Source organism: Mesoplodon densirostris, chromosome 1 (assembly GCF_025265405.1).
Source record: "Mesoplodon densirostris isolate mMesDen1 chromosome 1, mMesDen1 primary haplotype, whole genome shotgun sequence".
Taxonomy (NCBI): domain Eukaryota; kingdom Metazoa; phylum Chordata; class Mammalia; order Artiodactyla; family Ziphiidae; genus Mesoplodon; species Mesoplodon densirostris.
Genome location: NC_082661.1, coordinates 142,878,325 through 142,905,807, shown reverse-complemented (window position 1 = coordinate 142,905,807; position 27,483 = coordinate 142,878,325). Strand labels below are relative to the sequence as shown.

General features: G+C 40.2%; 1 protein-coding gene and 1 pseudogene across 4 annotated transcripts; one reads left to right on the top strand and one right to left on the bottom strand.

Moving 5' to 3' along the window:
• Window positions 1–624: 624 nt before the first annotated feature.
• Window positions 625–27,483, top strand: LOC132496713 (RE1-silencing transcription factor-like). Of its 4 annotated transcripts, XM_060109152.1 has the most exons (5): window positions 710–758; window positions 1,589–1,791; window positions 10,008–10,911; window positions 16,029–16,112; window positions 21,910–27,483. In XM_060109152.1, exons 3-5 carry the CDS (start codon window positions 10,017–10,019, stop codon window positions 23,874–23,876), a joined length of 2,946 nt encoding a protein of 981 aa, XP_059965135.1. In that variant the 5' UTR covers window positions 710–758; window positions 1,589–1,791; window positions 10,008–10,016; the 3' UTR covers window positions 23,877–27,483. The 4 variants fall into 4 exon arrangements, with proteins under 4 accessions (XP_059965146.1, XP_059965135.1, XP_059965128.1 ...); XM_060109163.1 differs by lacking the exon at window positions 1,589–1,791 and having other exon boundaries at window positions 625–758; XM_060109145.1 differs by lacking the exon at window positions 710–758 and having other exon boundaries at window positions 1,461–1,791.
• On the bottom strand, window positions 8,351–8,875 carry LOC132488627 (EKC/KEOPS complex subunit TPRKB-like; annotated as a pseudogene).

Below are 27,483 nucleotides of genomic sequence, written 5' to 3'. Positions count from 1 at the left end.
AAGGGTGGCTATGGGTGGAGACTTGAAGAGATTCTGAAAGGTATTTTTGAGCGCTTTAGACTTGAAAGGGCGGGTGACAATCCTTCTAAAGAGAATGGTCAAAGTCTGTAGATTTTTCTTTTAACAGCGCCTTTCTCGTGCATGCACTCCAGGGCTGGGGGATAACTTTTCTGTTGTTAGTTTATGAAGGAAACCAAGAATGGGAGCGGAGCGCTCTTCTCTTTAGACCTAAGGGTCAGAGTTGGGGGTCTGGGGAGATTACGGACCGGCACCTCTTGGCGCGCCCCCAGCACAGCCGGGGCCCAGAACAGCCTCCTTCGTCCAGGGGCGGGGCGCACCAGGCGGCCACGCGCGGGGGCGGTCGAGGGGGCGTGTCCCGCGGGCGCGCGCGGGAGGCGGAGGGGGCGTGTCCCGGGAGTGGCGGCGGCGGCGGCGGCAGCGCGGGCTGGGTGCGCGGCGCAGCCTTCTGTGCTGGAATGTGCGGCTCCCGAGAGCTCACGGCGCAGGAGCAGAGCAAGCGCCGCCGAGGCCCGGGGTCCCAGGCGGCGGCGGCGGCGGCGGCGGCGGCGGCGGCCGGGACGGAAGGGCGAGAGCCGGAGGCCTGAACACTCTCTGCAGCCCCTCTCCTGGGTCTTCGCGGGCCTCGACTGCCCCAGCGTCCAACTTTTCCGCCCTCTCCCGAAACTCCAGCAACAAAGAAAAGTAGTCCGAGAAGGAGCGGCGACGCGGGTCGTCGCCCCTCCTCGCCAGGAAGGCCGGTAAGCGTGGCGCGGTCTGGGAGACGGTCGGGTGGGGGCGGCGGGCCGGCCGGGCGGTCGTGGCGGCGGTGGCCGCGGGAGGGGGAGGACGCGGAAGGACGCGGAGCGAGGCGCTGTCCAGGGCTGATTTGCAGATACTGTGGCTCCGGCGGTGGCGGCCGCGTCGGGCGGGGACTGGCGGCTGAGCGGGATCGGGTTACACCGTCGCGGTCCGGGGGCTGGGCCGGGGGCGTTGGTGGGGAGCGGCGCGGCGCCGGGACCCCCTCCCCAGTTGAGGCCGGGCCTCCGCCTCCGCGCGGGCCCGGGCGTCCCTGGGAGTCTTGTCCTGAGGCCAGGAGCGGAGCTGCTTGGGGCCCTAGTTCTGAAACTTCCTCTCGTGCTCCTGCTCCAGGTCCCGCCGCAGCTCCTTGCCTGCCGGCGCCCCTCCCGCCCCCTCCCTCTGCGGCCTCTCCCTTTCGCCGGAAGGCGCCGTTGAGTGCGGCCGGGAGGGTTGAGTCAGTCTGGGGCTCGGGCGGTTCTGCCAATGGGGCTGGACAGCGATTTCTGCGCTGGGGCCGCCCCGCCGCCGGGGCCCTCTGCGCGGGGCCACCTAGCCTCCGCCGTCGGCGGGGCCGGGGCGCGCGTCCCGCGGGGCGCCGTGGGGGAGTGAACCCGCAAGCTTCCGGGGCGCGGGGGGCCCCCTCCGGCGCTCGGGGCCCGGCGCCTCGGGAGGGCGCTCGCGGCGGCTCCTCGGCCCCCTGCGGAGGGCGAGCCTGGGGCCGGCGAGCAGCCGGGACGGCGGCGACGCGGTAACTTTCCTCCCTCTTCCCGGACTCGGGCGCGCGGGCCAGGAGGGGGCAGCCTGGCCTGGGGAAGACTTGGCCTGGCCCAGCGGCACCCCGAGTTTGCCCGTCTTGCAGTCTTGAGTGTTGGGGAGCCCAGGGAAAGGTTCAGGACGAGTGTGGCGGCAACTGGTGTGTCAGTGGTGCAGTGAGCGGGCCGAGCCGAGAGGAAGCGAGAGCTCCCGAGTTTGCAAAGAGCTGCTTTGTGTTTGGTACGTATTTTGAGAAAATGGCCGAATGCCTATTTCAGTTAGGAATGCCGCCGCCGAGGCAGGCGCTGGTGGCAGCAGCTCGTAGGAATTCGCGCAGCACGTTGGGCTTTCGGACTGTGCTTGGACAGTCTTCCCGACCAACGTTAAAATCCCTTTGGGGATGGTAGTTAGGGTTTGGGAAGAATTAGAAATGACCGAGTAGTCTGGGCTGTTATGTTAAACCCTTGGACAGCGTTTGCTTTGTGTGATGGCATTTGATTCCAACTTTTGTTGGTACCTATGACTCAACCGGTTTGTGTTTATGCACTTCGGTGAGACAGGATTACTTTTTGTATTTTGGGTTTAACATTTTTTTTTTTTAGCCTTTGCCACCTATTTTGCTTTTTCTAATTTGCAGGAGAACACCTAATTTGTGAATAACACCTTTTAGATTGGAAAGTAAAGTGTGAAGACGGTTTATAAAAAGCCCAACATGTTTTCAAGGTGATCTTGTAATGGCCCCGGTAGGCAAGTGAGCCAAGTCAAGCGCAATGCAAGAAAGTTGCTGATTGCGGAGATGACTTGATCGGCTATTTTATATGGGGATTTGAAAGTTTCTTTACTTTGATTTGTGATCTCTTAAATACACCAAACTTCTCTTTTCACAGGAGAAAAAGTCCGTCATTTTTTTTTTTACTTTTTAACAGGTCGTCATCACAAAAAAAAAAAAAAAAAAAGAGAAAGGGAAAAAAACTAAGTGGTACTTTTAATAATATAGTTGATCCTTGAACAATACATGATTGAATTCTGCGGGTCCACTTATACGTGGCTTCTTTTCAAGAAATATATTGTAAATTTTTTGGAGATTTGCAATATTTTGAAAAAATTAACAGATGAACCATGTAGCCTATTAATATAAAAAATTAGGAAAAATGTTATTAATATGTAAAATATATGTAGATACTAGTCTCTTATCATTTGCTGCCATAAAATAACAAAAATCTAATAAAAGGTTAAAATTTATCAAGACAACGCACACAAACTCATAACCAACCACACATGAGTGCCATTCACAGAAGTGCAAACATAAAGATTCATTATTAAATCATAATTGCTTAAAATTAACTGTAGTACATACTGTACTAATGTAATAATTTTGTGGCCACCTCTTGTTAATTTTGGTGAGCTCAAGTGTTGCAAGTATCTGCTTAAAATGCCAGGTGAGGTAATCATCTCCATGTGATCAGTCTCTCCGGTAAATTGTGTGGCAATAAAAAGTCACCACTCACGGTTCTCGCATATTTTTCATCCTGTTCAGTGCAACACCAGAAACCTTGAATAACATCATGGACCCCATAGTGTCGCTTGTGATGCTGGAAGTGCTCCCCAGAAGCAGAGTAAAGTTGAATTGTTTGATGTGTACTGGGGTAGATTGATATCCGCACTTGAGGTTGCCCACCATTTCAAGATAAATGAATTGACCCTAAGGACCAATGGTTAAAAAAAAAGGAAATTTGTGAGGTCATCACTGCACCTACACCAGCAGGCCTGAAAACCTTGCATGTTTGGGGAAATACCTTTTTTTTTTTTTTTTTTTTTCGTTACGCGGGCCTCTCACTGTTGTGGCCTCTCCCGTTGCGGAGCACAGGCTCTGGACGCGCAGGCTCAGCGGCCATGGCTCACGGGCCCAGCCGCTCCGCGGCATGTGGGATCTTCCCGGACCGGGGCACGAACCCGTGTCCCCTGCATTGGCAGGCGGACTCTCAACCACTGCGCCACCAGGGAAGCCCTGGGAAATACCTTTTTATCTCGAATTAAAAATTCAGTTTTTACGTTGGTGCAGGATTGCTATAAGTAAGGCATACCTATGGACTCTAAATAAGATTTGAGAAAAAGCAAAGTCATTATATGATGACTTAAAGCAAAAGGAAGGTAAAAGATCTAAAGCTGGAGAATTTTATGCCAGCAAAGGTTGTTTTGATAATTTTAGGAAGAGATTTAGCTTAAAACATGTCAAGATAACAGAAGTAGTGTCTGCCAATCAAGACGCAGCAGACAAATTCCCAATCCACTGGTGGCACAGTGGATAAGATCATTGCAGGGGGCCCAGGTTCGATCCCTGGTCAGGGAACTAGATCCCACATGCATGCCGCAACTAAGAGTTTGTATGCCACAACTAAGGAGCTGGAGAGCTGAAACTAAGACCTGGCGCAACCAATAAATAAATAAATATTAAAAGAAAGTCGTTGATCACAACATTGTAAATCTACTATACTTCAGTTAAAAGAAAAAAAACCTGTTCAGGCTGCTATTCTTTTTCCTCAATGACTTTTTTTTTAATTGAAGTATAGTTGATTTACAATGTTGTATTAATTTCTGCTGTACAGCAAAGTGATTGTTATACATATATATAAATGCTTTTTTTTAATATTCTTTTTATGGTTTATCGTAGGATATTGAATGTAGTTCTTTGTGCTATACAGTAGGACTTTGTTTATCCATTCTATATATAATAGCTTACATCTGCTAACCCCAACTTCCTACTCTATCCCTCTCCCAACCCTCCCTCCCCCTTGGCAACCACAAGTCTCTCAAGGTTTTTAATGCAGACAAAAGTGCCCTATTATGGAAAAAAATGAGAGGACGTTTATTAGGAAGAGGAATGAGCACCAGGATTTAAGGCAGGAAGGGATAGGCTAACTCTTCTGTGCAAATGCAGTGGGGTTTAGGATCAGAACTGCCCTTATATATTAAAGCTGCTAACCCCCGAGCCTTGAGGGGAAAGGATAAACAGCAGCCACCAGTCTTTTTTTTTTTTAAATTAATTTATTTTATATATATTTTGACTACATTGGGTCTTCGTTGCTGTGTGTGAGCTTTCTCTAGTTACAGTGAGTGGGGGCTACTCTTCGTTGCGGTGCGCGGGCTCTAGATCGCAGGCTCAGTAGTTGTGGCGCACGGGCTTAGTTGCTCTGTGGCATGTGGGATCTTCCCAGACCAGGGATCGAACCCGTGTCCCCTGTATTGGCAGGTGGATTCTTAACCACTGTGCCACCAGGTAAGTCCCCAGCTGCCAGTCTTTTGGTTGTACAACAAGAAGGCTTGGACAGTGAGTACCCTTCTTCTGCATTGATTCCATTGATACTTTGTCTCTGAAGTCAGGAAATACATTGCCAGTAAGGGACTGCCTTTTAAAGTAGTTTTGATTTGGCAATACCTCTGGCCACCCAGAACCCCGTGAGTTCAACATTAATGATGTTGAAGTGGTCTGCTTTCCCCCAGACAGAACTGTCTCTAATTCAGCCTCTAGATTCGGGAGTCTTTAAAGCTCATTACATGTGGTAGTCTATGGAAAGATTGGAAAGATTGTCAGTGCTGTGGAAGGGGAACCCTGACAGAACATCATGAAAGTCTGGAAGGATTACATGATTGAAGTTGGCTGTTGTTATAGGAAAAGTGTGAAGACTGTCAAGCCCCAAACAGTAAATTCCTGCTGGAGAAAACTGTGTCCAGATGTTGTGCATGACTTACAGGATTTACAACAGAGCCAACCAAGGAAATCATGAGATTCTGGATATGGCAAAAAGAAAAAGAAAAAAGGTGGAGGGTGAAGGGTTTCAAGATAGGGATCTTGGAGAAATTCAAGAGCTAATAAACACATCAGAGGAATTAAGATGACTTGATGGAGATGAGTGCTTTCCAACCAGCGCCAGATGATGAGGAATAAGATGCAGAAGAAGCAGTGCCAGAAACAAATTGACAATCTGGCAGAAGGGTTCTGATTATTCAAGACTGTTTTTGACTCCTTTCACAGCATGGACCTTCTGTGATACAGGCACTAAAACTAAAGCAAAGCGTGGAAGGATTGGTACCACATAGAAACATTTTGGGAGAAATAAAAAAAGCAAAAAAGTCAGACAGAAAAATTAGGATGTATTTCCATCAAGTTATATGAGTATGCCTGGCTCTCCTGCCTTACCCTTCATCTCCTTCACTTCTTCCACCCCTTAGACAGCAAGGCCAACCCCTCCTCTTCCTCCCCTCAGCCTACTCAGTGTGAATGACGACTAGTAGGATGAAGACCTTTGTGATGATCCACTTCCACTTAATGAATAGTAAATAATCATCATACTGTACAGTTAATGAACTAATCTGTTGTGTGTGAGTGTCTTGTGAAAATCTAGTAACTTTATGGCAAGAACCCTGAGACGTTATTGTGTCATCATCTTTATCGCCTACAGGTTCATTGTGTAGAACATGGTGTGCAAAACCTGTATTGAAGTGGATAGCCTATCCTTACATTGGTATAAGGTGACTGATATTTAATATAAAATTAATTATGTGTTAGTTTTCCTACTGTCTTGTAACTTTGCTTTCAAAAATTATAGTACCATACAGTATGCCTTTCTCTCTCCTACTTGGTCAAACTATGTATCAGCCTGTCATCTCAGGTAAGTGGCTTTTTAAAAAAAATGTGACATTTCCAATGCTGTATGATGAATATAACTGTAATACTATATGCCATAAAATTTTTATAAAGATTCATTTGCATGTACACTACCGGGATGCAATCGTGTTGATTATATTAGGTTACCGTAAAGCAATCATATTGCTGCTTCTTTGTTGTCAGTGCATAAATGTTATACCTGTAAATAAGTATGAACTTCTTTTTCATATTTTCATTTTTGATGTCTAGTGTTAGTAATATGTTTACCATCAACAGTATTTTGTATCATATAAGACAAGATGGATGTCTTATACACATGTTGTACACAAACTTATGGTATCAGTAAATACAGTAAATACAGTACTTTAAATGGGACCTAATGAAACTTCAAAGCTTTTGCACAGCAAAGGAAACCATAAACAAGACCAAAAGACAACCCTCAGAATGGGAGAAAATATTTGCAAATGAAGCAACTGACAAAGGATTAATCTCCAAAATTTATAAGCAGCTCATCCAGCTCAATAGCAAAAAAACAAACAACCCAATCCAAAAATGGGCAGAAGACCTAAATAGACATTTCTCCACAGAAGATATACAGACAGCCAACAAACACATGAAAGGATGCTCAACATCTTTACTCATTAGAGAAATGCAAATCAAAACTACAATGAGATATCATCTCACACCAGTCAGAATGGCCATCATCAAAAAATCTAGAAACAATAAATGCTGGAGAGGGTGTGGAAAAAAGGGAACACTCTTGCACTGCTGGTGGGAATGTGAATTGGTACAGCCACTATGGAGAACGGTATGGAGTTTCCTTAAAAAACTACAAATAGAACTACCATATGACCCAGCAATCCCACTACTGGGCATATACCCTGAGAAAACCATAATTCAAAAAGAGACATGTACCAAAATGTTCATAGCAGCCCTATTTACAATAGCCCGGAGATGGAAACAACCTAAGTGTCCATCATCGGATGAATGGATAAAGAAGATGTGGCACATATATACAATGGAATATTACTCAGCCATAAAAAGAAATGAAATTGAGCTATTTGTAATGAGGTGGATGGACCTAGAGTCTGTCATACAGAGTGAAGTAAGTCAGAAAGAGAAAGACAAATACTGTATGCTGACACATATATATGGAATTTAAGAAAAAAATGTCATCAAGAACATAGGGGTAAGACAGGAATAAAGACACAGACCTACTAGAGCATGGACTTGAGGATATGGGGAGGGGGAAGGGTAAGCTGTGACAAAGTGAAAGAGCGGCATGGACATATATACACTACCAAACGTAAGGTAGATAGCTAGTGGGAAGCAGCCGCATAGCACAGGGAGATCAGCTCGGTTCTTTGTGACCGCCTGGAGGGGTGGGATAGGGAGGGTGGGAGGGAGACGCAAAAGGGAGGGGATATGGGAACATATGTATATGTATAACTGATTAAATTTGTAAAATAAAAAAAAATAAAAAATTAAAAAAAAAAAAAAAAAGAACATAGGGGTAAGACAGGAATAAAGACAGAGACCTACTAGAGCATGGACTTGAGGATATGGGGAGGGGGAAGGGTAAGCTGTGACAAAGTGAAAGAGCGGCATGGACATATATACACTACCAAACGTAAGGTAGATAGCTAGTGGGAAGCAGCCGCATAGCACAAGGAGATCAGCTCGGTTCTTTCTGACCGCCTGGAGGGGTGGGATAGGGAGGGTGGGAGGGAGACGCAAAAGGGAGGGGATATGGGAACATATGTATATGTATAACTGATTAAATTTGTAAAATAAAAAAAAAAAAAGAAAGTTATAGAAACAAACCTTTTCATTTTACAATGAAAACCCCACAGACTTAGAATAAAATCCATCTGGAGAAAAAAAGACATTAATTTAAAAAAATATATATATATATATATTTTCACTTATGATTTTCTTTTTATAAGTGCTAAAAATTTTTAATATTTCTGTCATTTCACAAAACATCTTTTTTTTTTCCAATTTATATTTTGGCCACACTGCACAGCATGTGGGATCTCAGTTCCTCGAGCAGGGATTGAACCCACGCGCCTCCGCACCCCGCCATTGGAAGTGCGGAGTCCTAACCACTGGACCGACAGGGAAGTCCCCATTTCACAGAACATCTTTTGTTGACGTTCTACAAATGATACCATCCAATAATGTCCCAATACTTTCTTCCTGTGAAGATAGTTTATATATCTTTTTGACTTCTGTAATATGTGTTATTTCTGGGAGATTTTTCAGAGAAACTTTTGACCTTCTATCGGAGATGTTAGGTCTTCTTGATTTATTTGTTTTTCTCCCTCTTCAATATAAGCAGTTAGAATTGATGTGTCATTTGCCGAGGTACCAAATTTTTTCAAGGCCTCTGAAGTATTGTTATTTGGAGAAAGATTGAAAATAATTTCAATAGATAGAGTTCTTGTCTTCATTTTTCCCAGTTTGTAGAGGTGAACTGCTTTGTTTGCTGCCACAAGTATCTGAAATGGATCGACAGTCCTGTAGGGTTTATTAACGAGCCATCAATGTCACCTTCCATGGCCTTTATTCTCAAGCATTTTTTACATCATTAAATAACAGAAGGGTCACCCTGTGTTTGGGAAATAGGTCTAGCTGATGTGTTAACTTGCATTTCATAGATAAGCAGGATTCAGCGGGCCCAGAACCCCAGGACTAGCTCCCTATTCTGCAAGCTACTTTGTCACAACTTTGGTGAGTCAACAGGCTTATCAGGATGATGTATCGCTGCTAGGCTGTCAGCCCTCAAAGGGAGAGACTGAGCTGATTATTGCCAGGCTGCATCCCAGGACCAGGCCTCGGAAGGTGTTGGATAAATGAAGGCGTCAAGAATCACAGGCATCACCTGGAAAATCACGGTCTTGGGCGCTGGGGTTGAGTCTCCCGTTCCCTCTCAGCCCAGCCCAGCCTGGCCCCTCTTATGATTTTCTTAATAACATTTTCTTTTCTCAGCTCACTTAATTATAAGAATACAGTATGTAAGAATACAATATATATAATACATGTGACATGCAAAGTATGTGTTAGTCTACTCTTTATGTTATCGGTAAACTTCTGGTCAACAGTAGGCTGTTGGTAGTTAAGTTTTTGTGGAGTCAAAAGTTATACTCAGATTTTAAGACTACACCAGGGAGTTAGTGCCCCTAGCCTCCTGTTCAAGGGTCAACTGTAGTTTATTCTTTTGGAGGTAGTTGAGTTCATATGAGATTTAATCCATTGGCCAATTATTACAGGCTTCTGCTTTCCAGACTATACTTAATAAGTGCACGGTTGGCTTTTGAATTTTTCCCCTTTCTGATTCAGACCAGTAAGCTGTTGAGGCAGGAGATGGGAGGACAGCATGTTTGGAATTTATGTATGGAATTCATGTATGGAATATAAAATATAATTTTAATTAACACTAAAAATGAAGGTTACTTATATTTTTCTACCAGAGAAATTAAAAGTGCTTGAGAGAAGGCACACTAGTGGTAGACCTAGTTGATGGATGAGTTGTGTCAAAAGCTTGATAGAATTTTTTGTAGGGGGTCATAGAAATTTTTTTGATGACTGCAGTAAAGAGAATTTGGAATTACAAACATATTTTAAAGGCTTATTTTCAGTAGTTGATGAAACTGATTGAGTTTAAAGATTATATGGGAAAATGTATTTTTTTAAGTTACGAAGAATTACAGTGATGTTGTGGTTTTAGACCAGTAAAAGTTGTGTTTACACTGGTGCTTTCGTGTTATTTGTTTTGTTTTGAATGCAGAACACCGTTATGGCCACCCAGGTAATGGGGCAGTCTTCCGGAGGAGGAGGTCTGTTCACCGGCAGTGGCACCATGGGCATGGCCTTGCCTAACGACATGTATGACTTGCCTGATCTCTCCAGAGCTGAACTGGCTGCGCCTCAGCTCATCATGCTGGCAAATGTGGCCTTAACTGGGGAAGTAAACGGCGGCTGCTGTGATTACCTGGTTGGCGAAGAAAGACAGATGGCAGAATTGATGCCTGTTGGGGATAACAACTTTTCAGATAGTGATGGAGAAGGACTTGAGGAGTCTCCTGAGGTAAAAGGCGAGCCCAGTGGGCTGGAAAACGTGGAACTGGAGAGTTTGGAACTCAGTGTTGTCCAACCACGGCCTGTGTTTGAGGTGTCAGCTGCCTCAGAACCGTACAGCGCAAATAAAGATCTTCCTCGGGAAACACCTGTAGCAGAGGACAAATGCAAGAACTTGAAGACCAAGCCCTTTCGCTGTAAACCATGCCAGTATGAAGCAGAATCTGAAGAACAGTTTGTGCATCACATCCGAGTTCATAGTGCCAAGAAATTTTTTGTGGAGGAAAGTGCAGAGAAGCAAGCCAAAGCCAGGGAATGCGGCTCTTCCACTGGGGAAGAGGGAGATTTCTCCAAGGGCCCCATTCGCTGTGACCGCTGTGGCTACAATACCAATCGCTATGATCACTATACTGCTCACCTGAAACACCACACCCGAGCCGGGGACAATGAGCGAGTCTACAAGTGCATCATTTGCACGTACACCACAGTAAGCGAATATCACTGGAGGAAACACTTGAGAAACCATTTTCCAAGGAAAGTATACACATGTGGAAAATGCAACTATTTTTCAGACAGAAAAAACAATTACGTTCAGCATGTTCGAACTCATACAGGTAAGAGGACCTTTCTCGTTTATAAGTGTACGCTACCCCCCAAATGAAACACTTTAAGAATGAAAAATTTCAAACATCTCAGAAGTAAAGAGAATGCCCTGCTGCACCCATAAGTCCCCATCACCTGTACTCAAGAGTTATTAATATTTTGTCATATTTGGCAATTCGGTTTTTTAAATAACAGCTTTATTGAGATGTACTCCACTCCCACACAATTCATCCATTGAAAGTTAGAATGCATTGGTTTTAGTGTGTTCACAGACTTGTGCAGCCAACACCACAATCAATTTTAGGACATCTTCACCCCGAAAGGAACCCCACTCAGTGGTTGCTTCCCATTTCTCCCCAACACCCCTTAATTATTCACTTTTAAATTGACTTTCAAATCTTTGTAATTAAGGGGTTTCATTTTTTAAAAACAGTCTTTGTAACTACTGATAGTTATGTTAACATTTTCCTTATACGAATTGGTACCTTTGAGGACTGATTACTGGTCTGAACAAAATGGATAGGGTAACCTAGTACTCTGCATCAGAAGTGAAAAGGGGCTGTGGAATGCTGTTTGCATCAGATCCCTTTTGCAGTAGTTGTCACTCTGCAGGACTGAACCCCATGCTGAAGTGCGTCAGTGAGACTGAGGAGAGGAATTGATGTTGCTTTGCTTAAGTGGTAGACATAAACAAGAAAACTTGCAGATGAAATTCCATTATAAGAAAGACTATGTGTAGCAAGATTCCTAAGCCCTAGTAGATGGCTTCTGTGTAATTTAAAACTTTAAAATCTAGTTATGTAAAAGAATTTGCAATCTCTTTGGAATTTGTTGTAACCTGTGATTGATTGTCTCCAGGCTTCAAAACTACTTTATTTCAAAAGTAAAAAAGTACAAACACTTCACAATTACATGGCATAGGAAATGAGAGTTACCTGTGAATCCTACACCATTAATCACTTAACAGTTTTAATTAAACAAACTGTTAGACTAAACTAACCTGACCTGCAATATCATAAAACAAATCCCAGATACCATATATTCTTTAGCCATAAGTACTTTATGTCCTTTCACAGTTTTGTGAAAACCTTGGGGCCTAATTTAGAATTGGCCATAATCTGTAGAGCTTTCAGGTAGTAACTGTGACATATGGTAAAAGTGCATGACTTTTATGTGTACACCTTTATGAATTTTTAAAAATTGAGGTATTATTGACAATGATGAAGTTTTACAAATATATATACTCATAGCCACCATGCAAGTCAACATAAAGAATATTACCATTGTTGGGACTTCCCTGGTGGTCCAGTGGTTAAGACTCTGCTCCCAATGCAGGGGACCTGGGTTCAATCCCTCGTCAGGGAACTGGATCCTGCATGCTGCAACTAAGACTCAGTGCAGCCAACTGAATAAATAAATAAATATATTTTTAAAAAGTATTAAAAAAAAGAATATGACCAGTGTCTTTATCTTATTAAATTTTGATTTTTTTGGTGTCAGTTATATTTTGATACTTTCAAAATTGTTGAGTCACTGAACAATTTAAAACCTATGCCCCAAATCTAAAAATGTTTTCAACAGTGAGTCTAAGTTAGTTGATTTAAGACATTTTTAGAATTAAAAAAAAAAGGAAAATGTAGAGAACTCGAAAAATTTCAGTTTTGTTGTATATTTCTGATTTTTTATGTATACTTTTTTTTAAAGTAGTATCTCTACTTTTTGCCATTTAATTTTTTTTCTTATAGTGGTTTATTTTCACTTAATTACAGTCCAGGTGACTAATTTTAATAGCTGTATTTTATATACTTCACCATTCATTACTTTTTCTCCACATTAAAGTTGATATTTCCACAATAAGGTTATGACGTACATAGCTAACATTGGTTGTGCATATCTCATTTCACATTTTAGTGGTAAACTTATTTAGACTTAATACATTTTTTAAAAAAGTTATTTATTTATTTATCTTATTTTTGGCTGTGTTGGGTCTCAGTTGCAGCATGTGGTATCTTTCGTTGCCGTGCATGGGCTTCTGTCTAGTTGTGGTGCAGGGGTCCAGAGCACGTGAGCTCTGCATTTGTGGTACACGGGCTCATTAGTTGGTGGAGCTCAGCCTCAGTTGCCCAGCGGTATGTGGGATCTTAGTTCCCGGACCAGGGATCGAACCCATGTCCCTTGCATTGGAAGGTGGATTCTTAACCACTGGACCACCAGGGAATTCCCTGTCTTAATACTTTTAAAAAGCTTTTCCCCCCGGTATTACCTAATTTGTGGTTTATTTAAAAGAAAAAAATTTCAAAACAGTTTGTTGGTGTATAACAGAAGGATAGTATTTTGATTATGTAAATTCTGAGAGTATCAGTGGTATTAAATGCATGGTTCTGAAGTCGTATTTATGGAAAAATTCAGCTAGTGCTGAAGAGCAGAGATAAGAAATGATCATCAACAGGAATCGCTTGTTTCTTATTTCTCACTTAGGTAGCCTGCTTTTCAAGTTCACTTAGTGGGTCTCTTATGTTCCTGTATTGAGGGCTCAGTGTTAGGTGCTTTCTTCTACTCTCTGCTAATCTTCAGAACAATTTACTGAGGAAAACAGGGTAAGTGTTTACTGAAAGCCTAAAGTGATGTGCTCATTGTCACATACAACTAAGATTCAAAGTTCCGAATCTCATTTCTATAGATAGTTATCATGGTAGGGAGCTGAGGATTTTCATTTGAGTCTTCAGTCAAAAGATTTTTCATTTTATAGACTCGATATTTAACCAGTTCACAAATTCTACTTTTTTTAAAATTAATTTTTATTGGAGTACACAAATTCTACTTTAAAAGATGACATTAAAAAATGACATTTTTGCCTATATGTATGACTGAAAAATTACTAGTGTTTCTAGAGTATTTATGCCTTTTTTTGGTGAGTTGCACAGATAGAAGAAATCTATTTTGTTATGAAGAATTTTAAAGTAAATTATCCTTAGTGGATTCTTCATGTTAATCTGTAAGGGTATTAAATTTTTCTTCCATTAACTTATTTATTTATTTATTGGCTGCATTGGGTCTTTGTTGCTGCACGTGGGCTTTCTCTAGTTGCAGCGAGCAGGGGCTACTCTTTGTTGCAGTGTGCAGGCTTCTCATTGCGGTGGCTTCTCTTGTGGAGCACGGTCTCTAGGCACCTGGGCTTCAGTAGTTGCAGCATGTGGGCTCAGTAGTTGTGCCCCGCAGGCTGTAGGGTGCAAAGGCTTCAGTAGTTGTGACATGAGGGCTGTAGAGCGCAAGCTCAGTAATTGTGGTACAGGGGCTTAGTTAGCTGCTCTGCGGCACATGACATCTTCCCGGACCAGGGATTGAACCCGTGTTCCCTGCATTGGCAGACGGATTCTTAACCACTGTGCCACCAGGGAAGTCCGTATGTATCTTCTTTACAGAAATACATTCAACATTTTTTAAGCTGTTTTAAAATTCTTCTAGGTCAAAGTAGGCATTTTGTTGCTATAATGTATTTACAGCTAATCTATAGCTACTGGCTAATAACAGCTGAATAGTTACTAGGAACACATTTCACAGTCATCAGTGCATTCTGTTTATTTATTTATTTATTTATGGTTGTGTTGCTTCTTTGTTGCTGCTCGCTATCTTTCTCTAGTTGCAATGAATGGGGGCTACTCTTCATTGCGGTGCGCGGGCTTCTCATTGCAGTGGCTTCTCTTATTGCGGAGCACGGGCTCTAGGCGCGCGGACTTCAGTAGCTGTGGCTCGCAGGCTCTAGAGCACAGGCTCAGTAGTTGTGGCGCACGGGCTTCGTTGCTCCGCGGCATGTGGGATCTTCTCGGACCAGGGCTTGAACCCGTGTCCCCTGCGTTGGCAGGCGGATTCTTAACCACTGCGCCACCAGGGAAGTCCCATCATCAATGCATTCTCTCTTTTTTCTTTCTTTTTTTTTTGTACTCGTCTTTTCCTTATCCCATTTTTTTAGACACATCTATTACTGTAACTTATAGTGTAGACAAAATAATAACTGATGGTTATTGAGGGCTTTTATGTGCCAGGCACCGCGTTAAATGCTCTGGATATATTATCTTGATTTAAATTCTCACAATTCTAGGAAGTGAAGGTACTATTACTTTTACAGATGAGAGAGCTTGCCTGAGGTCATAATTACTACCTTGTGGCTAAAGAATATATGAAAACAAATTAGCAAGCTGGTTTTTTGATATGTTTTGTGGTTGACAACTTGTTTCTAAAAAATACACGTTTCCTGCCTTTGAGTCTTAAATTCTTTAGTAAATCACTGGCCTCTCATCTTCAGTTGCTCTCAGTCCCTGTGGCCTTATGATTATAACTTGTTTTAACACTGAGCTGACTATTTTATAAAAGTTCTATCTACCACTTGAAATTTTTAGCTTAAAACAACAGCTTCCCCACTCAAAAATGTTATTGCTTTAAGCTAACAATTTCAAATGGTAGATTTATTATTTATAAGGATCAAAATAGTTACCTGGGCTTCCCTGGTGGCGCAGTGGTTGAGAGTCCGCCTGCCGATGCAGGGGACACGGGTTCGTGCCCCGGTCCAGGAAGATCCCACATGCCGGGAGCGGCTGGGCCCGTGAGCCATGGCCACCGAGCCTGCGCGTCCGGAGCCTGTGCTCTGCAACGGGAGAGGCCACAACAGTGAGAGGCCTGCATACCGCGCAAAAAAAAAAAAAAAAGTTACCTAAGTCATAGCATCAGAAAATTTGGGTAGATTTTTTTTTAATTTTATTGAAGTATTGTTGATTTACAATGTTATGGATTTTTTTAAAAGGATAATTCTAATTTTATACCTGATCTAAGATACTTTTTCAGTTCTTAATATTTAATGTAATAACATGTAGCATTACTGTGAAAATTAAAAGGGCTGTGAGAATTCAGAAAGCCAATGGTATTTTTTTGTCAGCAAAGCTAAAATAATGTAGTTAGGTGTATTCTGAATAATCTTTCTAATACATGATAAAAATTGATCATTTTGCCAGGGACAGGAAAAAAGAAATCCTTGTTAAAAAATGCTCAGTACTGAATGATGTGTATATTGTTAGTGAGAATTGTAATTGCACTATTTTATCATATTTGAACACTAATCATTATATTTCTGTAGGAGAACGTCCGTATAAATGTGAACTTTGTCCTTACTCAAGTTCTCAGAAGACTCATTTAACCAGACATATGCGTACTCATTCAGGTTGGTAAGAAATGGGAACGTTTCTGTCATCTTTGGTTAACTACCGTTATAAGAAAGTTCTTCTAGACTTGGAATTGGGTCCTTATTTATAGTTCATTTATAATATAGTTTTGAAATTAGAGTTAAAAATTCGTGGTCTACTAGTGTGGAGCTGTATTTAAATGGAGATTCCTAACCAGGGAGTCTATAGGTGGAATGTCCAAAACTAAATATAAATGTATGTGTGTACTTTTTCTGGGAGGAGTGTCCTTAATTTTCATCAGACCTTCATCAAGTTCCATGATGTAATAAAAGTTGAACTGCTATCATAAACCAAGGCTGGTTTATCCTTTTTGAGCAACCTCTGCCTTCTTACACTCCTTCCCGACTCTCCCTCCGCATCCCCAACAGAGTATAACACCAAGTTTCATAGTGTGTGGTTGCCAGGTTCCAAGGGTTCCTTCTTAGCTACCTGCTCAGGTCCTTAAATTTGGCTTCATTCTCTTGACAGTTGATAGGGCATCTGAGGACTGATTTATAAAAGCCAAACTTTAAAGAATGATAAATAATCCAGGATTCCCTTTTATTAACCTATAATAGATAAAATGCAGGGCTATAACAAGTGGGAGATTTATATCCCCTCTAGTGACTGAAATTATCATGATCACCACCAGAATTGGTCCCCATTATCAAAATATGTAGGTAGATGGCAAAGTTAAAAAGCATAGTGGTCTTGAATGGATAATTATTTCATTTTGGCCACACTGACCCTGGGTGAACAGTCACATCTGATCAGAGTACTCTCTTCCTAAATTTAGAATATATACCCCTGTGGGGGAGGTATGCTAAAATCTTGCTGTTTACCAAAGTGTATGTAGACCCAACTCCCTTAAGTTAACAATTACCAATTACCTTAGGTTAACAGTTTGTGCTGTCTAATTGGATAGCCACTAGCCACATGTGAAATGTGGCTGGTTTGAATTGAGATGTATAAAATAACACACCTGAATTTAACAGTATGAAGAAAATTATGTAAAATATCTATTTTTTAATATTACACGTTGGCATGATACTGAATATATTGGGATAAATAAGTAGTAAAGTTAATGTTACCTCTTTTTTACTTTTGTAATGTGACTGCTAGACAATTTAAAGTTACCTATGTTGCTTGCATTTTATTTCTATTGGGTATTGCTGTTTTAAGTCAGTGATTGAGTAAGACTTGATTATAGTATGAATTCTAATTTGAGCAGCTATGAGGGCTCACAGCATGCTTACTGGCTCAACTTGACCTTACATGCTTGTCAAGTTTTATACTTTGAATGTTTCTTCTCAGTCTCCTAAACTATTGAGTCACTTAACCAGAAACCTGTTTTTAGTATTACTTTTGGGTGCTTCCTGGTTTCATTTTCTGTGGGTAATACGGTTGCTTTATTGAGGGTAGGCCATCATATCCTACTGATACTTGTGCTCTAGCCCTTAAATAAAATATTTAAGAGCTCTTCATGAGTTGGATCATTTCCGTTTTCATAACTGTCTCATGATGAGTAAGTTCTGTTATTGTCCCCATTTTACAAATGGGGAAACTAAGGCCTTGGAGAAATATGGCCATTTTTCCTCTGGAATGTCCCCTCTTCTGGATTTGTGTTAACTTGCTTTCTCATGGTATCATTTAGTTTTTCCTCTGTCCCTGTGTGTTGTATAACTTGTACACTGGAAATTAAATCTAAATGCTTGAATTGTAGATAATAATGTGTCTCACTTGAAGTCATATCTGGTTGACCTAATATTAGTGTCACTGGATCAGAATGACAACACACTTGTATTTTTTTCATTGAATCTATAATACTTTTGTCACTGTATAAATTTTTATCTATGGTGTTTTACACCAGACAATAATGATTGCCTGAATGATTTTGCATTGGTTACTGTTATCTTTTGTCTGCTATATTTTAAAGGTGATTTTTAGTAGTTGCTGTTACAGTACAGCAAGTATTTAAAAAGTGTTATAATAATGAGTAGCAGTTACTGTTTATTGTATGCATGCTGGGTACCTAAAAGTTGGAATTTGTTATCTATAATCTTGGTACCTCTAGAATACTTAAATCCCAGTTTATAGATTAGGACACTGGCTTAGAGAAGATAAGTTTTTTATCTAAGGTTAATTGTCATTCTTCCAATTTAGAAGAGCTCGGGTTTGGCCACGACTCCCCTACCCTCATTTTCAGTCATCAGCAGTGTTTAAAGAATATTATGGCACAGAAAATGGCTCAAGAAACTACAGCATAGCACAGAGTATGGAGAGAGCAGAACCATTGTCTTTTATTGTATGCCAATAATTTGTGAGTCACAAACAGGAAACAAACATGGTTAGTTTGTTTTGTGTATGAGTGTGCTGAATTATTTCCAGACGATCCTATGTTTTAGTACTTCTCTTAGAAGTTGCTGATAATAACACTTGCAAATTAAGTGAGGCTAAGTGTGGTCAAATTGGGTAGGTAGTCTTTCTGACTGGGTTGCATGGAGTGAATATCTTGGATGCTTTCTCTGTGGTCTTGAGTCTGATCTTTATAGGTCACCTTGGGCATTCACTTCCTTGTTCATGTGAATGTATTTTAGGGAAGAGAAGTGTATGCTCAGTCCCTTATTTCTGGAAGAGACTAGGCTCTGCTGAGTTGGTACATTTTAGCTAAAATGACAAATTGGTTTGTAAAGCAAAACCACATTGGTTATTTCCTTGGAGCACTTCCATTAGGGTAGGTCTTCTGAGGCCAAAGTAAGAAGGGATCAGAGTATTGGTTTGGTGAAATATACAGACACACTAACCTAATCTGGTGTTATTCTGCGTTTTATTGGTGTTTGTAACTAATGGTTTTGAAGTATCCTCACTTGGGTAGTCTAGAGATCCTGACATAATCCACAGCTCTCCGTTTCCTATTCTGAGTGGATATGCTACCATTTCATCCTGGAGGAAATACATCCAGTTTATGATGTTTTTGTAGGTATGGCACTGGATAGTTCTCCCGTCCTGCCAGCATAGGAGTTCATTTTGAATATTTTCCCATTATGAGTATAATTGATGTTTGTTAAAGGAAACTAACAACTTGCCAAGTTCCACCTCCATCGACTACTCTTTAAGATGGAAAAATATTTTTTTCAGCACAAATTATTTTCCTTTCGCCAAGTATTTGAAACATATTATGGTTTGAGAGTCTTTTTGTGAATTTTAGAATAATTTTAAAAATAGTATTTTATTAAGGTTTAATTAATACACATGAAAATGCACACATCTTAGGTATACAGGTCAGTGACCTTATGTATGTTTTCTCTTGTTTGACTACCATCTAGGTGAAGACATGAAATGTTTTACCACCTTCAGAAAAGTTCCCTCCTTACCCTTTCTAGTCAGTACTCCCATAGTCCCCCCCTCAACTGATACTCTGACTTAAATGTAACATCCTTCTGTAAAATATTTTTGAGATTCATTCCATGTTGTATTATCAGAACTTTGTGTTTATTGCTGAGTAATATCCCCCTATTACTCTTTAATTAAAAGTTCCCTTGTTACTCTTTCTGGGCTCTTCTTGATAAGAATGTGTAAAGCTTGTAAAACTCCCTTTTTGAATTTCCTTTATCTCTATAAATTAATTTAGGAAGAATAAAATAGATATCTGACACATTTATAAAGATCAAAAACAGGTAAATATTACTCTTGGTTCAGGGCAAAAGAATTTTCATTCAGCTAGATATTAATAAACTAAACTTGATGAATAGATCTTTCAATACAAGAAAGAGGTTAACGGCAACAAAGCAAAAATGTGGTAGGGTGAATGAAGCAACTAAATGATGCCATCACTGTTTAAACAGAGTCCTACGAACTCCCATTCCCTGACCATTTCACACATGGAGGTTTGCACCTTGCTTGATGCTGGCTGTGTAAATACCCTCATTCTTTAGGACTTAAAAATGACCATTTTCATTTTAATTATTTTATGAGCACAAATACTTTCCTAAAGAGGTCAGCTCCATTCATCAGCTCTTTGTTTACTGAGAGGTAGGGTTTATATGGTAAGGCAGGATAAACACATGAAATCTTTCCTTTTGTTTACCCATTCTAAAACTTACCAGCCATTCCAAAAGTGATGCATTACAGGTAATGTGTATTGACTGCTTGGCTATCTGTGCTTTGCTAAGAGCTCTATGTGGATTAGATTATTTATAGCTCACAACACTTAAGAATACTTTACAGATGAGGAAATTGAGGCTTAGAGAGTTTTCAGTACCTTGCTCAAGACTTCACAGTAATTTGCAGAGCTCATATTTGATCCCCCCAGGTATTCTTACTGTAGAACAAATTCTTAACTGTTATGTCACATACCTTTTCCCCATTCTGTATCTATATATGTTAAGTAAATGTTTGTCTCCTTTGAAGTCATTCAATGGAGAGGACAAGATAGGGCCAGGTGTAGACTAATGCAGCATGTTGTTAGAAACCTCCATTTATGAATCTGTTAGTGGACTAATGTGGAGAAGAGTTGTCCAGTTAGCTACATTTACAATCTGACATACATGGATAAGTTTTTGTTTTTGTGATCAAGTATTCTATCATCAGACATTTTTTAATCATGTAAAGCTTACCACCTATATGGTTTTACTTCATGTCTGAGTAGTTTTGCTTTATGAAAAAAATTAAATAAGATTTGATGTGAATTTGAGAATGTTTGAGAGATGAATTTTCATAAATGTCAATTTCCATTTTTCTGCTATGCATTCCATTGGACCAGTGGGGTATGGATACCATTTGGTAATATTTGCTAGAGTGTGATCTAGATGGGTATGTATTCAGGTAGAATGAGTTAATCTTAATGCCTTTAATTTGGGGGTTGGGGGTGGGCTTCTGGTCTTGTATGTACCTGTGATTATGACTTTTTGTGCTTATTTTATATACCATATATATTTGTATGCCCCTTTTCATTTACCTAGTTTCTTTGCCCATTCTTTAGAAGAAGGTGAGAGAAAATCAAGGAAAGATTTCTGACTTGTTTTATTTTTGCTGTGGAATAGCAACTCTGGCATTGGAAAAGTTTGCTGAGTGAAACTTGACTCAGCTCTTGCCACGATGGACAAAAGGGTTAAATTTTAAAAAAAAGCCTTTTGCTCCCTGAGGCCAAGAATTGTTTTAAAACTTCCACATGCAAGGTCTGGGAGTGTAGCCTGTAGTGTATAATATTTCTTTTGAAGTCTCAAGGTTTATCTGAAATGTATGGAAGTTTTATGTTCTACTCCATTATACATTTTAACTAAACAAAAGCCTTTAAAATTACCTTCTCTCTTTTCGTGCCCTTGTCCCAAAATTAACATCAAGAGCGCAAGTCACTTTGCCAATAATTGTTGTGTACTTCTTTTTTTTTTTTTTCTGGCCACGCCACTCAGCATGCAGGATCTTCCCCGACCAGGGATCGAACCCGTGCCCCCTGCATTGGGAGCGCGGAGTCTTAACCACTGGAATGGTAGGGAAGTCCTGTTGTGTGCTTCTTGATGAATCTGTATTTGATGAACTTTTTAGAAGATGATGATTAACTGAGATAATTATTCCTCCATTTGATATGAGAATCTATGTCAAGAGATGGAGAAAAGATATACAAATAAATATGGTAAATATGAGTTGCATGATAAAGTCTTCAAGAAATAGTTTCTGTGAGTTTTTTTTTGTTTTTTGTTTTTCAATATATATCCAATTCCTTATAAGTATGCTTGAGTAAATCTTGAATTCATTTCTTAATGTATGCCTTCTGCAATATCTCTTGTTTACCTTCAGGTGAGAAGCCATTTAAGTGTGACCAGTGCAGTTATGTGGCCTCTAATCAACATGAAGTAACCCGTCACGCAAGACAGGTTCACAATGGGCCTAAACCTCTTAACTGCCCACACTGTGACTACAAAACAGCAGATAGAAGTAACTTCAAAAAACACGTGGAGCTACATGTTAATCCACGGCAGTTCAACTGCCCTGTATGCGACTACGCAGCTTCCAAGAAGTGTAATCTGCAGTATCATTTCAAATCTAAGCATCCTACTTGTCCTAATAAGACCATGGATGTCTCAAAAGTGAAACTGAAGAAAACCAAAAAGCGAGAGGCTGACTTGCCTGATAACAAAATCACCAATGAGAAAACAGAAACAGAGCAGACAAAAATGAAGGGGGATGTGACTGGGAAGAAAAACGAGAGGTCTGTAAAAGTGGAGAAAAAAGATAATGTTTCAAAAGAGAAAAAGCCTTGTAGTAATGCCTCAAGCCAAGTGACTACCAGAACTCGCAAATCGGCACTGGAAGCTAAAGAAATGGATGTGCACCCAGGAAATAATGCCGAAAAAAGCTGTAAAAGCAAGAAAAGCAAAAGGAAGACAGAAGCTGAAGCCCGTTCCTTACAAGAAACTGTTGATGAGGAACCTATGACAAAAAAGAAAAAGAAGGCAGAAAGCAAATCCAGAAATAGTCAGGAGGTGCCAAAGGGTGACAGCAAAGTAGAGGAGAATAAAAAGCAAAGTATTTGCATGAAAAACAGTGCAAAGAAGAAAACTCTGAGAAGTAAATCATGTAAAAAAAGCGGCAAGCCTGCTCAGAGGAGGCCCGCTCAGATAGAGCCTCCTCCTCCCATGGAGTCTGCTGAGGGGGGGCCTGTTCAGACAGAGCCTCCTCCCGCTGCTCCCCCATCTCCTCCTCCTCCCCTTCCCCCTGAACGGCATGCTGAGGTCGAGGTTGTTGAGACGGAGCCGCCGCCTCCTCCTCCCCCTCCTCCTCCCCCTCCTCCCCCCCCATCTCCTCCTCCACCTCTTCCCCCTGTGCGGCATGCTGAGGTCGAGGTCGTTCAGAAGGGGCCTGTTCATGCGGAGCCTCCTCCTCCTCCCATGGAGCCGATCCCCAAAAGGTCTCCTCAAAAAGATAATGGCAAGGAACAGTCCAACATGCAGAGTGAAATGGCACAGAAGGAGCAAGTCCTTATTGAAGTTGGCTTAGTGCCTGTTAAAGACAGGCAGCTTCTAAAGGAAAGTGCCGGTGCACAGGATCTCTTACCACCATCACCACCTCTGCCAAAGGAAAACTTAAAAGAGGAAGAGTCAGAAGACCAAAAATTAGTCCCTTCAGACGAAGGACATAAAGAAGCTCCTCTTCAAAAAGTGGAAGCAGAAGAGGCAGATAAGAGTCTAGCTGGTCTTGCTGCTGTTACCAAGGCATCTGCCAATATTTCATCCCCTGAACAAAACTTGAATATGCCAGAGGGTGAAACTTTAGATGGTAAACATCAGGCTGACACTATGCTTTGTGAAATGAAGATGGACACTGATGAGAAGAAAACAGAGAATCCCCCTGGCAGAGACTCGGCGGTTGAAGAACCAACTTCACCACCACTTCTTCCTCTACCACTAGAAAAATGTGAAGCAGTGTCTACAGCTACTGTGGCATCACCTCCTGTCACCGTGGCAGTAAATGAGTCTCAGGAAATGGATGAAGATGAAGGCATCCACAGTCATGATGGAAGTGACCTAAGTGACAACATGTCAGAGGATAGTGATGACTCTGGATTGAATGGGGCTCGGCCAGTTCCACAAGAGACTAGTAGAAAAAATGGAAAGGAAGCCTTGGCAGTCAGAGTGGCCGAGGGAGATTTTGTTTGTATCTTCTGTGATCGTTCTTTTAGAAAGGAAAAAGATTACAGCAAACACCTCAATCGCCATTTGGTTAATGTATACTTCCTTGAAGAGGCAGCTCAAGGGCAGGAGTAAATAAACGTTGGGCAAGGCTTCAGTTCTTAGTTTGTAAGGTCTGTGACATTTTGTATTCATTTGTAGTAATCGACAACCTTTTGTTTTTAAAAAATTGCCTTAATTAGTATCCAGTCTTGATTTTTAAGTGGCATTCTTTTCCCTAGGACTCCGTGTACCTAATGATGTACAAATTTTAGCAAATCCAAGGGAGTTAATGTAATAAACCAGCTAAATCTGTTAGCTTTTGCTTTTAATTGAACCAAGAGGGCCAAGGTGGTATTAGAGCATTCTATTGATTTGTTCAACTATAACTTTTGAGTTTTTTCCCCATGTCTACTCCTGTTTCACTTTAGTTTATTCTTAGTTCCTTGTTTAGCTCTGTAAAAGTTGGCATACTTAAATAGCAACTTACTTGAAGAATTTGCCTGCTTTATATAAAGTTAGCACTTTAAAATTGTTTTAGAGATGAAAAGAGATTTAAATTGAAGAGAAGTTCTTACAACAATGGACAGTGTATCAGCCCAGGTATTTACTTCCTGAGTTTTGATCAATACGTATTTCTTATTTGTGTATATGTTAATCGTCATAAAAACATTGATTTTGGTGTGTTTTTTTATTTCGCTTTAATAGCTTAAGATGTTGCACTTTTTTTTTAATCTATGCAGTTACATTTTTTTCTAGAACTAGCATTTTTGTTGAACAGTAACACTTTATACATATATTTGCATTTTATTTTTTCCTCTTTGGAGGGATGCTTTTAATCTTGTTTGCCAAAGGGCAGTTTTCTTTTTTCCTTTGCTGCAGTTGTCTTTTTTGCAGAATATTAGTGTGTGCAAATTTCTGAGCAAATGAAACATGCAGGTTAAATTCATTGATTTTGATATTCATATCTATGCCAGACTCTGCATTTCATATAAGTTATTTATTTTAAATGTGTATAATGAATTCATAGCTCTCAGTTTGAACTTTACAATAAATAAGCCACTAGGTCTATACTGAATGGATTTTTTTCTCAAATACCAACCATAAGTAAACTTTTGACCTGTCTTAGTACATCTACTTCCTAAATGTATGGTGTTAAATCGTATCTTAGAGGAAAACCTCTTTCATAGATGGTTGGTGTTTTTATGTCTACTCCGCTGAATAAAGAACTGTTAATTTTTATTTGGAAACTGCAAATCTGGAATTAAGAGGCATAATTACTCCTTCAAGTTATACAGAATATCAGTTTGTGAGATTCCAAAGCCATAGCGATTATACAGAAAACCTATGATGAGAAAGGTAGTATGAGTGCTGGTAGACCAGCTGCTACTTCCTGTGAATACAGTGAAAAAGGCTGGTGAAAGTTAAATTCAGTCCAGATAAAAAAAATCACACTTTCTCAGGGATCTCCACCAACTAGTGGGTGTCCTAGCTGTTCCTGTGACTGCCTTTTTTCTACAGGCGAGGACTCAAATGAGCTGCAGCTATTCTCGTGTTCCTGTGGGGCACTTTGTATGGAAGAGTATGTACTTCCAAACTTTGTTGGTAGGTTCTTTGGCCAGTCACCAAAGAATATGAAAGAATCCAGTAAAGGATTTTTCTTGTTGACAGCAGTTATTCATAGTAGTCCAATAAAGTATGATCCGCATAGGGAACCCTGAACAATTCCAGTTCTCCCATGTTCTATTCTGAAATAACCACTTTATATTTCATTGATTTTCTTTTGTCTGATGATCTCTGAGGCAGGTTTCAGAGTTTGGCAGTGCAACAGGAAAGATTAGAAAAAGTATTGAAGTATGGGTGGAAAACTTGTTAAAATTCTGAGAGTGAAGTCCAAGTTAAAAGACATTTGAACTTGGAATTGACTGGGAGGCCAAAGATTTAAAGAAGCAGAAGATTCTCTCAAGACATGAGGAGTAAGTTGTGTTACTGGTGTGTGTTTTGTGTGCACGTTGGGGATTTGTAAATGATGAATTCTAAGCTCCGACAATCATTGTCAATGGAAGATCAAGCTGCAAATATTTATGTTTTAAAACTTAAATTATAAGGCTAGTTAAATCTTTCTAACAACTATTTTTTAATATTCATGGGTACATTTTATATAAGTTACCTTTTACAGTATACATGAAAAGATTCATGTTAAGTACAAATTACAAATTGGGAATCAGTTTTGGGAAGAGGTTTTGTGGATTCTTTGATACTTCGGAAAAAAATCTGACTTCTGGGGAATTGGACTAATTTTCTTATCTAGATTTTAAGACTAGAATGCCAAAAACAAAAGTATGAAGGAAATTAAAACTCCTTATTATGAAAGTGATCTGTGAAAACATTGTTACTGGAAATTGAGTGGACTTGAGGCCTTTCTTCCAGAAAACAAGGACTTGATTGTCAGGCCTATATTAGGTTCTGAACCTTAATGCCATGTATTTGTTCTTATTAAAAATTGTTTCAATGAAAAGTGCATTAGTAATAAGAACTTCTGGTCTAGCTGGGAGTTCTTCCATTTGAAAAATGTGATATTTGCATGGAACTGTTTGAATCTTTTTGTTTTCTCAGTATACCCTCCACTGGATAGGACTGAAGCTAGAATTTCCCCTTTTGATAAAGGAATGAAAAGTGAACATGTTATTTGTAGATTGATGTTTAGTACTAGAGCAAAAGTTGAAATATTAGAATATAAGCCTAATCCTTGGTAGTCTTATAAAAATATATCTCTTTTAACTATCTTCTGAACCTATATTCACATTGGTTTTCAAGGTATTTTAAGTTATATTTTCTTCCTCTTTTCAGAGCTGCTTCTATGGGGCTGCCTTTTTTTAAAAGTTAAATTGAGGTGTCATTCACAAAGGGTTGCATTTTTTGTTAAGGTTTCTTACAACTATGTCTGGGTGTTTTACTCTGGTCTCCCAAGGAGGGCCATTATATCTTTGTCATGACTTGAGATTCCCTCTAGAGTCACTTCTAAAGTCATGTGGTCTTTAACTTTGGGAACTATTTCTCATCTGAGTGCTAATTCAGATTTAAGCTTGAGTCATCGCCTATCACCCCATGAATGTTGACAGTGGAAGGAATACCTTTCCTGTAGTTTCAGTTCTAGACTGAAAACCTGGGGGAAGAAACTTCATTTTCTTTTTTGCACAAATCAGAAAAACAGCTACTGTGCAGTTTCCTTGTTGACCTCAGCAGATGAACTGGACTGGTTTTGTTAATTCAGATTTAAGAAATTATCTGAATCTTAATTTGAGTAAACTTGTGATCTACATGCAATATTAACTAGATTGGATATCTTTTATATTTTCACATGTATACACAGGCTCTCCCCACCCTCATCAACATCCATTAGTTATCGAACTTTGTGAACTGGCATTGAAACATTACAACAATGTTTTGTTGCACCAATTTTATAAACTTTTACAGTGCAATATGTATTATTTTTCAGAGACAAACCAAAGTTTAATTTCTCAAGGTTCATACTGTTTGCTTTAGCAGCATTTGATGGTGGATCTTTTATATACATTTGTAATAGATGGAAAAATAAACCAGATTGCAAATGCTTTTTCTTTCTTTTTTAAAGCAAACCATGTACCAAGTTTTTTGGTCCAAATTGTGTAGGTTAAATTAAATTGTGTTCTAATAACCAATA